A 17,279-nucleotide genomic window follows, 5' to 3' on the forward strand; every position below is an offset into this window, starting at 1 on the left:
AGTAGCTGGGACTACAGGTGCCCACCACCATGCCCAGCTAATTTTTTGAATTTTTAGTAGAAACAGGGTTTCATCATGTTAGCCAGGATGGTCTCAATCTTCTGACGTCGTGATCCGCCCGCCTCGGCGTCCCAAAGTGCCGGGATTACAGGCGTGAACCACTGCACCCAGCCTGCCACCAGCTAATTTTTAAAAAAAATTTTTTGTAGCGACACGGTCTCATATGTTGCCCAGGCTGGTCTCGAACTTTCAGTTTCATTGCTTCTGTTTTCCATCTACAATGACACCCTTTCACTTCTTTTTCCTTCTTTCTTGTCTTAAAATGGATTATTTTTAAATCTTATTTATATTATTTCAGTAGTTTAAGCAATATTTAAGATTAATCCATATCTATATTCTCCTCCAAACAAGCTGGGTTCCTTAGAATGTTTTAAAAAGGATTTTCTGCCCAGCGCATTGGCTCACGCCTGTAATCCCAATGCTTTGGGAGGCCGAGGCAGGTGCCTTCCTCCTGATCCCTCTGCTCAGATGCCTACTCCAGGGAGGGACTGGCTTTTTGGATTAGGTTGGATGATGCCCATCCTCAAGTGTCTGAATAAAGCTCCTTCAGAGTGAATGCAATGGAGAAAGGGTAGTGCCTTGAAAGGAACCCAGGATGATAGTAGGAAGGGAAATAAATGCTGTAAAGCTAAGCACCCCTCACCCCTACAAATCCACTGAGATCTTTTCTTTTCTTTTAGACAGGGTCTCACTCTGTTGCCCAGGCTAGAGGGCAGTGGCACAAACACAGCTCACTGCAGCCTTCACCTCCTGGGCTCAAGCGATCCTCCCACCTCAGCCTCCTGAATAGCTGGGACTACAGACGTGTGCCACCATGCCCAGCTAATTACGTTACCCATGCTGGTCTTGAACTCCTGGGCTCAAACGATCCTCTCACTTTGGCCTCCCAAAGTGCTGGGATTACAGGCATGAGCCACCACACCTGGCCCACTGAAATATCTTCTGATATCAGAACCTGAGTCTCATCTTTCCTGCCCCCACCCCTAACCTTAGCAAAACTAACCTCCTCCTCCTCCCCCTTCAGGTCAATGTGGAGCCCTAGATGTGCTTTATTCACATGTTTCCCTCTCTTTCTGTCCTACTAGAGAGTGGTCCTTTTGGTCACTACGTCCCCAGGACCCACCATGGACCCAACCCTGGGTCTTGGGTAAATGACCAGTCGAGTTGGTGTGTCCTCTGTCTGCCTGCCCGGGCCCAGTAGCAGTGAAGGGTACGAATTATCAGCATAGGAGCATTTGCAGTCCCTCTTGGCTAAGGAGGATCCCGACTTTGCCTCCTGGTTTCTCCGTCCTTCCCCAGCCCTGTTGTAGCAATTATCTAGGATTTTGTGGTTGTTTCCGTTACTGTTGCTGTGTAACAAATCACTCAAAATGCAGTGGCATCAACCCACCGCCATTTTATTATGCTCACAGGTTCTGAAGGTCACAATGAACACCTTTTATCTGTTCCACAATGTCTGGGGCCTCCACAGGAAGGAAGGGAGGGCTACAAGCTGAAATCACCTGGGCCTTCTTCACTCACATGCCTGGGCACTTGGGGGGGAGTTGCCCGAAGGCTCAGCTCAGTTGGGGCGCTGTTGCCTGGACTGCCTGCTTTCCTGTGAGGTGGATTCAACTTTTTTTTTTTTTTTTTTTTTGAGACAGCGTCTTGCTGGAGTGCAGTGGCGAGATCTCAGCTCACTGTAACCTCCACCTCCTGGGTTCAAGCAATTCTCCTGCCTCAGTCTCCTGAGTAGCTGGGATTAGGCACCCACCACCTCACCCAGCTAATTTTTGTATTTTTAGTAGAGATGGGGTTTCACCATGTTGGACAGGCTGGTCTCGAACTCCTGACCTCAGGTGATCCACCCGTCTTGACCTCACAAAGTGTTGGGATTACAGGCATGAGCCACTGCGCCCAGCCTGGATTCACTCTTGAAGCCATTGAATGGCTGCTCAGGGCTTCGATGAAGAGTCAATCTCCAGAAAACAAGGGCAGAGTGATGTGGCATTTTATGATAGCCTCAGAAATCACAGGTCAGTGTTGCCATGCTTTATAGGTGGAAGCAGCCACAACCCTCTCCAAGGTCAAGAGAAGGAACAGAGCCCACTTTTGGCTGGGAAAGTGGGCCAAATAATTGGCAGCCAATAATTTCAAATAATCACAGTGGCATGAAGCCAGGAGGAAAGGAGACTAAGCTTTGGAACAGATTTTTCCAAGGTGGAAAAATCCAAGGTTGAAGAGAAAGGTGCAAAAGGAGCTGCAGGGAATCCGTGAGGGAGGCAGCTAAAAGCAGCCATCTAAGCAGTACTGCCGAGTCACACCGCGGTGCCAACCACATTCTGGTCACAGAAGCGGTTTCACTCTCAGACTTAGTTGCAGGGGCTCGCAGCTTTGCAGGTGTTGTAGACCCACCTGGGCCACGCCCAAGCCTGCCCTGGGGTTTCTTCAGTAGAGGAAACATTTAGTGTTTAGGCCACTTAGCATAATTTCCATCATCTCATGACTGAAGGTCAATTCGCCGAGGCTGTCGCATGCAGACACGCGTGCATGCGTGCCTGGTATTTCATTCCCCCTATTGCTCACACTCTGCTTTCCCCTCCTCAGTCCCAGGAGCCGGACCTCCCCAGCTTGATGTCATCCTTCGGGCAGGAGGGAGGAAGGCAGGTGAGAGGGGCTCTCTCTGGAGGCTCCTGGTTTCTGAGACAGGCTAATTACAGGCTTCCTAATTAATGAGCCATGGGGTTGCATTTCATCCGCTGAGTCAGAGCTGGTGTCTGGGCCCTGGGCCCAAGGGAAGGGTATCAAGAATCATGGGCGGGGAGGCCAGCCTGTGCCTCTGTCTCCCCATGCTGATTCCCTGTCCCCTCCCTTTTCAAGCCCAGTTCTCTCCAGCAGTTTAGAGGACATTGTAGGCCTCAGCCCAGCTTTGCTCCCGACTCCCGCCTCTGCTTCCTGACCTCTTCCTGGGCCTGTTCCACTGTCTGCCCCTCACACCTTCCCACTCCACCAGGACCACACAGGCCTCCTTTGGTTACCAACTCTCACAAGGTTTCCCAACACCCAGTTTAGTTTCTTTTTCAAATTGGATCTTCTTTGGCCACATGTATCCCACACCGGGGTCTCTGGAAAGAGGCAGCGCACCTCAACAGGATCCTAGTACCCAGTGCCCTGAGTCGCAGATAGGGCCATTCTTGAGCCCGTCTGTGCCTCCTCTCCCAGGAACTGCACACGAGTACTTTTCCATTCACATTTCAACCAGGAGATTCGTATATTTACATGTGACTAACTCTGCTGAGCCTTTGTGGGGGGAGCATCTTTTATTTTTGTGCCTAGAGGTGTTATACTGAATTTCAAAGGCTGTGCTGGAGCCTGGTCATGAGGTTGTTATTCCATAATTAGACTCTGTTGTGCCTCTGGTTCTGGATCGCACAGTGGATTTGGAACCAAGTGAAGACACTTCTGTAGGTTGTGTAGGCAATCAGAGGAGCGCCTTGTGGTCTGAGCCTCTGTTTCATCCTAACTCCAAGTGGGGATTAAATAAGATAATACATAGGCATTTAGTGCAATGCCTAGGACATTGTTTATTCAATATATAAACTTTTATTAACACTTTTGAATGCAAAAGTTTTTAACATGCATGGATGGCCTCCAAGGTCTCTATAATCTCCTTTATAAAATCATGCATGTGTAAAGCACTTGCTTCTGGGCCCATAGGCTGGACACAGCTGGCGCCTCCGTGGAGGGCGGCATGGCTCCTCAGCCCCGTAAAGATCAACTCTGGGTGCCCAGGCTGCCTGCTGGTGGGGCTAGAATTCTTTTCATATTTTTCCAGGGGATCTTTGGACTAGAATCCTAGATGTAGGATGGCTGGGTAGAAGGGTACATGCATACGTGACTTGCCCAGGTACTGCCACATTCCCCGCCAAAGACTGTATCCTTTGTATTTTCAGCAGTAGTATATGACAGCTCCCGTTAACCCAAAGTCTCACCTACAGATTGTGACCAAACATGGAGATTTTCGCCAATCTGCTAAGCAAGAAGTGGCATTTCATGGTCCTCTTTATTTCATCATATTATGAGCGAGGCTGGACATTGTTTACATGTTTAAAAGTCATTTGTATTTCTTTGTGAATCTGTTATTTTTAGAAGCTATGTGTTATGGATATTAACCATTTAACATAGGTTGCAAATATATTTTCCCAGCTTGTAATTTTTATTTTTACTTGCTAATGAATTTTGCCATGTAAGAGGTTTTTGGTTTGTTTTGAGACAGAGTCTCCCTCTGTCGCACAGACTGGAGTGCAGTGGCACGATCTCGGTTCACTGCAACCTCTGCTTCCCAAGCTCAAGCGATTCTCCTGCCTCGGCCTCCTGAGTGGCTGGGACTACAGGCACGCACCACCATGCCCAGCTAATTTTTGTATTTTTTGTAGAGACAGAGTCTCCCTGTGTTGCCCAGGCTAGTCTCAAACTCCTAGGCTCAAGTGATCCTCCCTCCTTGGCCTCCCAAAGAGCTGGAAGTACAGGTGTAAGCCACTATGCACAGCGGATTCTTTTTTTTAAGGCAGTCACATCCATCAGTCTTTTTCCTTACTGAATCTGAATTTGTTTGTTTGTTTTAGACGGAGTTTTGTTCTGTCGCCCAGGCTGGAGTACAGTGGTGCCATCTTGGCTTACTGCAACCTCTGTCTCCTGGGTTCAAGTGATTCTCCCACTTCAGCTTCCTGAGTAGCTGGGATTACAGGCACCCACCACCACGCCGGCTCATTTTTGTATTTTTAGTAGAGACTGGGTTTCATCATGTTAGCCAGGCTGGTCTCGAACTCCTGACCTCAGGTGATCCGCCTGCCTTGGCCACCCAAAGTGCTGGGATTACAGGCATGAGCCCCTGCGCCCGGCCTACAAATGAGCTTTATAGAAGAGTATCTAATGACAAAGGCAAATGTCCATGAGATAGTGTTAGAAATAGCAGGCAACAGCCTCACACACTATATACCTATAAATATTTTTTTCTTTACAGAAAAACATTGGAAGGGAAAACATCAAGATGTTTGTCTGGTGGTCACTTGGTAGCTGGGTTAAGGGTAGCATTATCCTATTATTGGTGAAAACCCTGATGGAATAAACTTGACCATTCCAAGTCTTCTTCCTATGTCCTCCCCTTAGTCCCGTGTCACGCTGGAGATCTTGTCACACCTCTTGGCACAGACAGAGCCATTTCAGGCACCTCTCTGCAAGGGAGGGCGTGCATTACAGCCAGGTGGAGCTCTCACCCAGCAGCTGTAATGCACGCCCTCCCTTGCAGAGAGGTGCCTGAAATGGGGTACATTTCAATGTACTGAAAACTGAAAACAAAAACTGTCTGATTTTGTACCCCATTGTTCTGTTCTCCTGCCCCCATAGGGGGGGGAGCTTTCCTCCTCTCTCAGGTGACAGTTCATAACAGGGAAGGGGAACAAGCTCTTATTTTGACCCAGCACTGTCCAGGAGAACTTTTGGTGATGGTGGAAATGGTCTATATCTGTGTTGTCCAATATAGGACCCACCTGTGCTGATCCTAACCCCCAAAACAGGATCCCAATCACCATAATCCTGAATGTTGAAATCCCAAAAGATCAAAATCCCTGAAGGCTGAAATCCTAAACATCACAATCTCAAAAGTTCAAATGTAAGAAGACTTGATTGTACCTAATTACAAATCTGTCATTTATGGTTTGGGATTCAATTAGACATCAGGGATTTTATACTTTAGGGATTTTGATCTTTAGGGATTTCAACATTCAGGGTTATGGCTTTTGGGACTGTGTCTTTTGGGATTATGGCTGAAACCCAGTAGCCACTAACCTCATGTGACTATCAAGCACTTTAAATGTGGGCGGTGTGAGTAATGAACTGAGTTTAAAATTTCATTTACTTTTAATTGAATAGCCACTGTGGCTAGGGGCTACTCTACTGGACAGTGCAGTTTTCACTAATTTCCAACCCAGCCACGCCCCTTCCAATTCAGAACTGTAAGGAAAGACCTGGCAAGCACGCTGAGCAGCCAGGTGAGGTGACAGCAGGCCTACCTCGGGGGGCGGGGGGGGGGGGGGGGGGGGGGGGGGCGGTGCGGTGGCCAGCTCTGAAGCCAGGACCTGCTCAACAAAGGCCCACAGGAGCCCTGGGGGAGAAACCAGCCTGAAGCCGCTTCCCACCCCAGTGGCCATCACAATGGCAGCCAGCCCAGCCTCACAATGTCACAATACCACAGGCAGGTGGCCAGGCAGGCAAAGCGGTTTCCTCCAGGGCAGGACTCTTTGTCTGCAGACCTACTTACAGCAACCCAGCGTCAGAAGGCCCATCTCCTGGGGAATGGAAAAGTGCCCAGCCACTGGGAGGCCTCAAGCTGGAGGGCTAGCGGGGAAGCCGGGCAGGTGTGGGGCTGGGAGAAGCTACTAAGCCCCATGCCCCAGATGCTCCGGGGCCTCGCAGCCCAGCTGCAGGAACATGGAACGTTGTGAGCAGCTGTTCTTCTTCCTGGCCATTTGGTTCATCTACTTCTTTTCTGACGCCAGCCTCTCTTCCACCTACTCAGGGGCTGGAAGGGCAACTGGAGAGCCAGCCACTGCAAGTGAGGACAGAGAATGGCCACAGGCAGTCACAGGGTAGACCTTTGCACCTTGGGAGATTTGGAGACTGGTGCTGCCTGGGCCCCTTTGCCCCCACCAAACCACAGGGGTACCATGGCCCTGACCAGCGTTCAGAGGGCCATCGAGTCAATGTCACAGGAAGGGGAAGAGACATGTGCCCGCGGACCCTGTGGTCATGGAGGGGGTGGAAGGTCCCTGGAGGGCAGCAGGGCCACAGCAAGGCTCTGGCATCCTGAGTCTTCTCCGTCTGTGGACCTAAACTCTGCATGTTTACAGCTGTTCTGTGCCTGGGTCCAGGCTCTAGTGAGAAATACACTGCCTACAGAGCCAGGTGACAGCAAAAGAAATTTTATTCCCATTTTCTAGGGGACAGAAACAGAGCTGCTTAGCATGTTTCTGGCAAGGGTAGTGAAAAGACCACTTCCTTTTGGGGGAAGTCTTTCAAATAAGAAAAACGAATGCAACTCCTGGGCATGGCTCCACCTGTATCTAGGACAGGGCCTGCCATTCCAGGGGCTCCCAGGCTGGGTTTTCCACCAGACCAGTCTTGGGGGCAGGAGCCTGTTAGAAATGCAGATCCCCAGGGCCCTGCAGGCGGTCTGGGCAGTACCTCCAACACAGCTGTTTAAGGGGAGGCAGTCCGGCCCTCATCTGGGAGCACTGTGCTGACGCTGACTGCACGCTAGGGCTCTTGGGGTTGGGTGGACAGGATTTCTCCCAGAGAGATGGGTTCCCAGCAGCCAGAGTACACTGTGGGTGTCAAGATGCTGGTGGGAAGTAGGCTGTTCCCTGAGACCATGACAGGTGGAAGGTGGGAATCACCAGCCCCCACACTCACCAAGAAATGCTTTTGCTACATGCTGGGGCTTTTTTCTTTTTTTTGAGAAGGAGTCTCACTCTGTCATCCACGCTGGAGTGCAGTGGCACCATCTCAGCTCACTGCAACCTCTGCCTCCTGGGTTCAAGCGATTCTCGTGCCTCAGCCCCCCGAGCAGCTGGGATTACAGGCACACACCACCATGCCCAGCTAATTTTTGTATTTTTAGTAGAGATGGGGTTTTGCCATGTTGGCCAGGCTGGTCTCGAACTCCTGACCTCAAGTGATCCACCCACCTTGGCCTCCCAAAGTGCTGGGATTATAGGCATGAGCCACCGTGCCCAGCCATGCTGGGGCTTTTCTAAGAACACAAGCACACCAGAGGGTAAGGCAAGATTCTGGAGAGGCACAAACCCAGAAAGCCAGGGGCACACAGGAACCTCGCCAGCCAGGGCGGCACAGACCATTCATGCAGACCCTCAAATCTCATGTGAGGGCTGCATCAAGGCCAGTGCCAATGGGAAGCAGAGGGGAGCATGTGACCACCTCTCTGAAGCCATCTTTGTGGACAAGTGATGTAGGAACTCAAAAAAAAATGCAGGCTTGTCTAGGTAAAGTGGCTCATACCTGCAATCTCAGCACTTTGGGAGGATTGCTTGAGCCCACGAGTTTGAGACCAGTCTGGACAACATAGCAAGACCCTGTCTCTACAAAAAATAAGAAAATTAGCTGGGCATGGTGGTACATGCCTATAGTTCCTGCTACCTGAGGCTGAGGTGGGAGGATTCCTTAAGCCCAGGAGTTCAAGGCTGCAATGAGTTATGATTGCACCACTGCCCTCAAGCTTGGGCAACAGAGACTGAACCTGTCTCAATTGAAAAAAAAAAAAAAAAGCAACCTAACCCCAAACCCAGATCTCTAAAGTCTTGGGTGTGGACTAGAGCCCTGGACAGCCTAAAGGAAAAGAAAGCGCAGTGCAGCCACGGCCTGTTCACAGGACCTGCGGCTAAGCTCAAGGGTAAAATACAGCTTGACAAAGCATCCCTAGGCAGCTCCTTCCCAAACGTGCTTAGAAGGGAACAGGGAAAGGCGGGTATGTTTTCTCACTGAGGTTCTTCTAGTGGCTGGAATCTCGTAAGAGTACCAAGTTGTAGGGATATGGATATATTTTCCCTTTGGGACTCCATAAAGTTAAATGTTGGGCTGAAAAAAGGATGCAGCCTATAAACAAGTATTTTTCCTGAAACCGGCCGCACATGGAAACGCTGCGCTCCCCCTCAGGGAGCGGTTTCAGGAGCCAGCTAAGCATGGCTGGCACTGGCCAGAGGGAGTCATTCACCCTCCCACCACGTATGCCCACCTGCAAACCTGGGTTCTGAGTCCCCACGCAGGGGACAGATCTGAAAATTCCAGTTTGTGTCCGTTCAGGCCGTCGACAGGAATGACAGCCTGGCGGGCTGCAGTGACTGCACACAGCTACCCTGTGAGCTCCACTTGTGTAGGTGTAGGTGGGTGACAGGAGTGTGACCACACAGATGGGCAGTCCACCAGGAGGAAGCCCACAGCAGACATCAACCATCGCTTTATTAAGGCTGCCAGTTGGGGGGCTGAGTCATGCGTTCCACAGACACCCCCACTGCCCCCAAGGTCCACTTTTGGTGACCCTGAAGGCAGAGACTCCTGAGATCTCGGCCACAATCTAGGGTGAGCCACCCACAGTGCCCTGCTGGATAGGGGGGTATGCGAACTGCATAGGGGGCCCTCAGCAGGCATCTTCCTGCCTAGGGTGGGGCTGGCTCCAACAGGCCCTGGGCTCAGGCAGGGGGAGTGGCGGGGAGGCAGGGACATCCCCCCGCCCTCCGGCCTATGGCTTTGTTGCCCTATTGCCACCAGCGCAGAAGCAGTGTGCTACACTGTGAGGTGATGAAGAAGAGCCCCGGGAGGGAGCAGGCAGCTCTGTGCCTGGGGCCTGGCCAGACCTCGGGGGTGCGGTGGCCCTGCTCCTGTTCCCCCTCAGCTCCTCCCAGCGATGGGTCTCCTCCAGTGGAGGCCAGTCACTCAGAAGTGGACCCGCAGCACGTCCTGGCTAGCAACCAGCCGCTGGCAGGCTGTGCACGTCATGGGCAGGGAGCGTTGCTTCTCACCCAGGCAGGGTCGGCACAGCAGGTGGCCACAGGGCAGCTGGTACACCGGCTCCTTTTTGAAGTAGGGAGAAAACACTCTTTTGCAGGAGGCACACTCGGGGCCTGGGATGCTCCCAGGCTGCTCTGGTAAATCAGGAAGGAAAACAGGTCAGGGTTAGGAAAGCTGCTCCGTGGTCCACGCTGCTCTGAGAGGCAGAGCCTTCCCACCGTGCAGCTGCAGCATCTGGCTTCATCCCTCCCAAGCCCACCCCAGGCTGATCAGGGAGGGGAGTGGAAGCGGGAGAGGGAGCCCAGGAACTTGGGAGGCCTCTTCTCTATCATCTTTGACCAAATCTCAGTGCCTCTACAAATGCTTGAGAAGAGTTGGCTTCTGAGGGCAGCAGGCAGTACTGGGCCCTTTCTCCTGGTCTCCTAGCAAGGTATACTTTCCCCCGCAATAGGTGGCCAAGGCTGGAGCAAGGCACAGCTCACTCTGACAAGATAAACTGCAAGAAATGTGAGAGGCGACAAGAGAAGGAAAACGCAGGCCAGTGGGGTGGCTCATGCCTGTAATCCCAGCATTTTGGGAGGCTGAGGCAGGAGGATCACTTGAAGCCAGTAGTTCGAGACCAGCCTGGGCAACATAGTGAGATCCTGTCTCTACAAAAAAGGAAAAAAAAAAAACAAAAAAAAAACAAAAGGAAAAGCAGCACGTAGTCCAGTGTACCAAGGATGGGGAAGTGTGAGAAGGGAGGTCAGCAGAGACAGGGCTAAGGGCTGCAACGCACCTGCCACTGGGACCTGGCTCCTGCTCCCTTCAGCCCTGCAGCCTGCTGACCCCTCACTGCTACTGGCAGCCCTGCTCCTGACTCCTCAATCCCGCTCCTGTGCTGCTCTGGCCCTCTGGGAAGGCTCTCCCTCCTTCCGCAACTCCTGCAGGGTATCCTTGAATGAGGGTCACAGTGAGCAGCTCTGGCCATGCCCTACTAGGCTGCACCCATGGCTCTTCCTTCCCTCGTGGTCCCACTGGAGAGTGACAGGGGATGGGCTTGCCTGTCTTCCTTGCGGTCCATGTCTCCATTCCTAGCCACTACTCTCTGGAGGACCCCAAAGGAACCTCAAACCAATTTGCTTCAGAAATGTTTCTTAAACCCCCTTCTCTCTGTCCATTTCATCACCATAATCCAGGCCGCTCAATGCATCTCTTCCTAACTTATTCACTCTGCTCCAGGCTTGTCCTCTCAATCTGTCCTGAAAGCTGCCTCCAATGACCCACCTATGTAACTTGACCACCCCATGCCTCTGCTTTCTACCTTTTAGGGTCTTCCCATCTTTTGGGACAGTCAAGACTCCCTGCACGGCCCACCCAGCCTCCTCACCTCTCTTCACACCAGTCTCAACTTTTAGAGTCCAGCAGCTTCCAATCACTTCTCTGCACACTCTGCGCTGCTGGCACCCTCACTTTGTGCTTGCTGTTCTCTTTGCCTAGAATGTCCTTATCTGGAGACCTTGCTCAGACTACACTCATTCCAGGAAGCCACCCCAGACTGCCCCTTTCCTGTGCTTTCAGAGCCCACTAGCCCTTCTCAGCCTCCAAGGTAGGATGCCTGCTTCCTCCCCAGGCTTTGCAGGCCCTGAGGGTCAGGACTATGTCCATGTTTCTCATCTGGCCTCAGGACCTGGCACAGCACCTCACAGGGCAAGTGCTCCATTCACATGTGATGAATGGACCTGACATCGACACTCAGGCACCAGGCACCAAAGAAGGGAGGGCAGGGGTGCCCTACACGGGAGAGCAGGAACTGAAGTGTTCCTGCCTCCACATCCCTGAGAACTGTAGCCAGGAAAGAGTGGCCTGGCTGTGGGTGTTTCCTTTGGGCCAAACATTAAGCAACATAAAAGTACCGGGTACCTCTCCTATGCACACAAGCCAAGAATTCCCCAGTGAGTGGAAAGTTGAACCTCTACAGGGAAAGGAAGGAGGGAGAGAGAAGCAAGGGAGGAATGAAGGTGGGGAGAGCGGGGAAAGAAGGGAGGGGAGGAAGTAGGAGGAAAGAGCTGACTGCTTTTCAGTGGTGCCCCTTTCATACAGGCTCTGCTAGAGGCTTCAGAGACCTGCCTGACCCACAGAGCATGATGAGAATTTATTTTTCATCAGAGTTTTAAAAACCACACCTGCCCCAACACCACAGAAGCATGCGAGGGCCCTAATTCCCCCCAGCACCGACCAGAAGTCCCATTAAAAGGTCTCAGAGGCCCAGAGCCCCAGGGGCAGTTTCAGTGACAGGAAAAAAAAATCATCAATGAAAAGACAATTATTGTGCCCTGGGCAGACTGGAAACCCAAGTATATAACTGCAAACTGAGGTGATTAAGTGAGAGGATAAAAAAGAGGACTTGCTTTGAACAGGGTGGGCTAACATGGCCTCCTGTAGGAAGAGCTGTGAGAATAAAAAGGAGCCAGCCACGAAGAATGAAAGGAGAGCAAGCACAAAGAACAGACTATCCATTAAAGAAAAAGACAGTGGTCAGGCACGGTGACTCGCGCCTGTAATCCCAGCATTTTGGGAGGCCGAGGCGGGTGGATCACCTGAGGTCAGGAGTTCGAGACCAGCCTGACCAACATGGTTAAACCCCGTCTCTACTAAAAATACAAAAATTAGCCAGGCATGCTGGTGGGCGCCTGTAGTCCCAGCTACTTAGGAGGCTGAGACAGGAGAATTGCTTGAACCAGGGAGGAAGAGGTTGCAGTGAGCCGAGATCATGCTACCGTACTCCAGCCTGGGCGACAGAGTAAGACTCTGTCTCAAAAAAAAAAAAAAAAAAAGAAAGAAAGAAAGAAAAGAAAAGAAAAAGACATAGTGAGGCTGGGTGCGGTGGCTCATACCTGTAATCCCAGCACTTTGGGAAGCTGAGGCAAGTGGAACACCTGAGGTCAGGAGTTTGAGACCAGCCTGGCCAACATGGCAAAGCACTGTCTTTACTAAATATACAAAAAACAAACAAACAAAAAAAAAACTAGCTGGGCTTGGTGGTGTATGCCTATAATCCCAGCTACTAGTGGGGGCTGAGACAGGAGGATTGCTTGAACCCAGCAGGTGGAGGTGGAGGTTGCAGTGAGCCGAGATTGCACCATTGTACTCTAGCCCGGGCAACGGAGTGAAACAGAGCAAGACTCTGTCTCAAAAAAAAAAAAAAAGACACAGTGAGAGTGGGCTTCAGATAAGACTGCAGAGGAGGAGACATGGGGGCTCCAGCAAGCAGGACCTCAGAGGGAGCAGGAGTTGAGGTTTTATCCTAAGTTCAGGGGATGCCATGGAAGGATTTGAAGGAGTGGAACACAGTGATGGGCTGACATGATAAAAAGATCTGACTGCTGTGAGGATGACGAGCCACAGTGAGGCAAGGATGGGGGATACCAGCAGGAGCTACTGCAGGAGTCTGGGGTGAGGCAGCGGGCGGCCAGGGCAGGGGCCAAGGAAGGAGAGCAGGGGACTAACCTGAGGTCTACCTTGGGGGAGGATGGATAGGACCTGATAATGAACAGAATATCAGGATGGGGACACTGAAGGAAATGGAGAATGACTTCTGTGTTAGAAGCTTCATTACAAGACAGAAGATGCTGCCCTTACCCAGGTGGGACGAAGGGGACAGTGAGGGGGAAAAGCTCTGGAAGGCAGATGTGAGCAGTGCAGAGTCTGAATGTTTCCTTGAGAGAGGATGCTGGGGCCAGGCACGATGGCTCACGCCTATATTCCCAGCACTCTGGGAGGCCGAGGCGGGTGGATCACCTGAAGTCAGGAGTTCGAAACCAGCCTGGCCAACATGGTGAAACCCCATCTCTACTAAAAATACAAAAATTAGCTAGGCGTGGTGGTGGGCCCCTGTAATTCCAGCTACTTGGGAGGCTGAGGCAGGACAATCACTTGAACCCAGGAGGCGGAAGCTGCAGTAAGCTGAAATTGCGCCATTGCACTCCAGGCTGGACAACAGGAGCAAGACTCCATCTTAAAAAAAGAAAAAAGAGAGAGGATGCTGAGTGCTGTCAGGGTGGCAGGATTAGTTCCAGGGAGAGGCAGAAGCTACAGGGAAACATGGGCAGTCGCCAGAGACGTGGGTTCTCACTTGGGTAACAGAGAGTATTGAGATTAGAGAGTCCAGAGCCAGAGCTGGTAGAGAAAGCAATTGGCAATGGAAACTGAAGAGGGACCACCGAAGATAGGAGAAAAGAAGCAAAACAGCCTAAAAGCCAAGAGAGAAGGCGTTGCATGGGCTCCATCTCATAAAAAATGCCTCGTGCTGCAATCAGTTTCTCTTGCTTTGTATCCTAATAGATTCTGGCATACAGTAGGGGCCAAGGTTCATTTTAGGCAAAATTGGCCCATAAGCTGCCACTGCTCTTTCTAAGACACTGAATCTGAATAATCTGAAGGGATGAGGACAACAAACCCAACCAAACCTCTCTTTACATTTACATAAAGTGCCCTGGATGTCAGATTGGAGACAGACTAGATGAGAAAAAATAACAAAAAAGGCCAGGCGCGGTGGCTCACTCCTGTATCCCAGAGCTTTGAGAGGCTGAGGAGGGCGAATCACGAGGTCAGGAGCTCGAGACCAGCCTGGACAACATGGTGAAATCCCGTCTCTACTAAAAATACAAAAAATTAGCCAGGGTGGTGGGCGCCTGTAATCCCAGTTACTCAGGAGGCTGAGGCAGCAGAATAGCTTGAATCCAGGAGGTGGAGGTTGCAGTGAGCTGAGACTGTGCCACTCCATCCTGGGCAACAGAGCAAGACGCAGCCTCAATAAATAAATAAATAAATAACAACCAAAAAAAGAGAAACAAAAATCCTCAGGAGAAAATAACATTAGATCTCACAAGGAAACACAGCAGAGGGTGGCCAAGCCCTATATCCACAGAATTACTAAGGATTGACTAAAGAAAGCTTTTCTTGTGAGGAGTTTAAGTTCATAGGCAGCCCCTCAACTACCCCTGGAAAAGGCAGGAGAACAGGTTCTCTCCCAGGCTGGGTGTTGGAACTGAAAGGGGAGGCTGGCCAGGCAGGTCCACAGAGCCCCCAGGGACTTGGCCCAGCATCCAGACACAGAAAACAGACCACCCATTCCAAGGCTCCAAGGAGATGGCGGGGCCCATGTTACCCGAGCCGGTGCCAGGCCTCCAGGAAGTGCTGCTCCCTCTTGTGCCAAGGTGCTGGAGCTGTCCCCTGGTCAGCCGTGCCGTGAAGGAGGGCATGGAGCCAAGGGTGGATGCCAAGGCAATTTCCAAGCTTTGTGACAGCTTCTGCTCGTGGGACAGTGGACCTGTCGAGAGATGCGCACAGCACAACATCCAGAGACAGGCTCCGCAAAAGAGAATAGCCCCAAGTCCTTCGAGGGCTATAAAAACGGCACCTCCAATCTCACACATCAATGTAATGAAACTCCATTCTAATGTCTACTGGCACACTATAACAGAACACCGGGAGGTGAAGCCCTAGGAATCCTGACAGTTCCTGCCCATCCCACCCGCTTCAGGCTTTTCTTCTCCTGGAGAAACTGCTAGGCAGGCATGAGCCACCTCGTGGTTCAACTGCAGAACTGCACCCTCCTTTTTTTTTTTTTTTTTTTTTTGAGACGGAGTCTTGGTCTGTCGCCCAGGCTGAGGAGTACAGGGGTGCCATCTCAGCTCACTGCAACCTTCGCCTTCTGGGTTCAAGCGATCCCTCTGTCTCAGTCTCCCAAGCAGCTTGGACTACAGGCGTGCGCCACCATGCCTGGCTAATGTTTTGTATTTTAGTAGAGACGGAGTTTCACCATGTTGGCCAGATCTCCCGACCTCGTGATCCACCTGCCTCGGCCTCCCAAAGTGCTGGGATTACAGGCGTGAGCCACGGTGCCCAGCCTCCTTTCTAAAGGCCTCCTTGCTGGCCAAGAAAATAACTGGGGCAAGCAAATGCCAGCTTTGGACTCCTGCTCCCTGGCCCCCATTCCCTCCCCAGCGGCCTTAGTCTTCTCTTTCCCTAACTCCACCCTTCTGGGGACCCCACCACCCCCCAGGGGGGTTCATCTGCATTTTCTAGGTGTTCATGTCCTCTCTTCCCTGTTAAGTAAAACAAAGCAGTTATTACCGAATAGAACTAAGACCCCACGTTGACCACGCCACAATTTAGGGAACCTTCAGTGTAGGATCAATAGAAAGCCAAGCCATGGAATGAGGGTGAAGGCCAAAAGGATAGGGGGACAGCTGCCCAAGAAAAGCCCCAGGGACCTGCCTGGCAGCAAAATTTGCAATGCTGTCCCAAAGAGGGGAATGGAACCTTCTGTCCACTGTTAGCAGGACACAGGACATCAGTTTAGGGCCTTGAAGGAGCCCTAGTCAGCGTGGTCCTAAGTCACCAAGTCTGTCAAGGCCAACAGGACTGAGGCCTCCACAAACTGACATTGATGTCTAAGGACATTTTTCCTTGTTCCACCCCACTGCATCTCAGATGCTTCCAGGAGTTTCTGAAGGTCGTGTTAACTAGAATTTACTCTTAAAACCAAAGACACAGAAATAAACATTAAGCATACTATTTGCATAGTCTTTTAGAAGAACATAGGAAACTAAAAGAATGATCAACTCTAAATAGAATAATTTCCATAAGGAAAAAGAAAAGGCTGCCAGGCCAGGCACAGTGGCTCACACCTGTAATCCCAGCACTTTGGGAGGCTGAGACAGGCAGATCACCTGAGGTCAGGAGTTCAAGACCAGTCTGGTCAACATGGCCAAATCCTGTCTCTACTGAAAATACAAAAATTAGTGGTGCGTGCCTGTAATCCCAGCTACTCAGGAAGCTGAGGCAGGAGAATCGCTTGAACTCAGGAGGCAGAGGTTGCAGTGAGCCAAGATCACACCACTGCACTCCAGCCTGGGCGACAGAGTGAGACTCCATCTCAAAAAAAAAAAAAAAAGGAAGGAAAAGAAGGGAAAGGAAAGGAAAGGAAGAAAGAAAGAGAGAGAAAGAAAGAGAAAGAAAGAAAGGAAGGAAAAGAGAAAGAGACAAAAGAAAGAAAAAGAAAGAAAGAAAGAAAGAAAGAAAGAAAGAAAGAAAGAAAGAAAGAAAGAAAGAAAGAAAGAAAGAAAGAAAGAAAGAAAGAAAGAAAGAAAGAAAGAAAGAAAAGAAAGAAAGAAAGAAAGAAAGAAAGAAAAAGAAAGAAAGAAAAGGTGTCAAAGAGCTACCCTCCACAAGCACCAGGCACTGACAATCACAGGGACTTCTACTAGACAGGCAGAGTGGGTACTCCAATACTATTCAATTGTTCCAGAGCACAGAAAAGAAAAAATTCTAAATTTAACAAAAAAATACATTGATAACACCTGACCAAAGATGGCACACGCACACACACAACTACAGTCCAACTTCACTAATGAATACAAAAATCCTAACACTAGCAAACAGAACCATTTAAAACTATTAACAGGGGCCAGGCACTGTAGCTCATGCCTGTAATCCCAGCATTTTGGGAGGCCAAGGCAGGTGGATTGCCTGAGCTCAGGAGTTCATGACCAGCCTGGGCAACATGGTGAAACACTGTCTCTAATAAAATACAAAAAATTAGCTGGGCGTGGCAGCGTGTGCCTGTAGTCCCAGCTACTAGGGAGGCAGAGGCAGGAGAATTGCTAGAATCC

At 50.8% G+C, this 17,279-nt stretch overlaps 1 protein-coding gene across 3 annotated transcripts in view; it reads right to left on the reverse strand.

Annotated features, from left to right (window-relative positions):
- Positions 1 to 7,003: 7,003 nt before the first annotated feature.
- Positions 7,004 to 17,279, reverse strand: part of UBOX5 (U-box domain containing 5) — a 58,308-nt gene continuing 48,032 nt past the window's right edge. Inside the window, exons 4-5 of one of the 3 annotated variants that reach the window (XM_011974787.1) lie at positions 14,771 to 14,932; positions 7,004 to 9,750 (exon numbers count right to left, since the gene is read on the reverse strand). In XM_011974787.1, the coding sequence (XP_011830177.1) occupies positions 9,629 to 9,750; positions 14,771 to 14,932 (284 nt within the window). In that variant the 3' untranslated portion in view covers positions 7,004 to 9,628. Of the gene's footprint in view, positions 9,756 to 14,770; positions 14,933 to 17,279 lie in introns of all 3 variants that reach the window. The other 2 variants (XM_011974777.1, XM_011974795.1) reach the window with 2 other exon arrangements.

Source organism: Mandrillus leucophaeus, unplaced genomic scaffold (genome assembly GCF_000951045.1).
Source record: "Mandrillus leucophaeus isolate KB7577 unplaced genomic scaffold, Mleu.le_1.0 Scaffold101, whole genome shotgun sequence".
In the NCBI taxonomy this organism is placed as follows: domain Eukaryota; kingdom Metazoa; phylum Chordata; class Mammalia; order Primates; family Cercopithecidae; genus Mandrillus; species Mandrillus leucophaeus.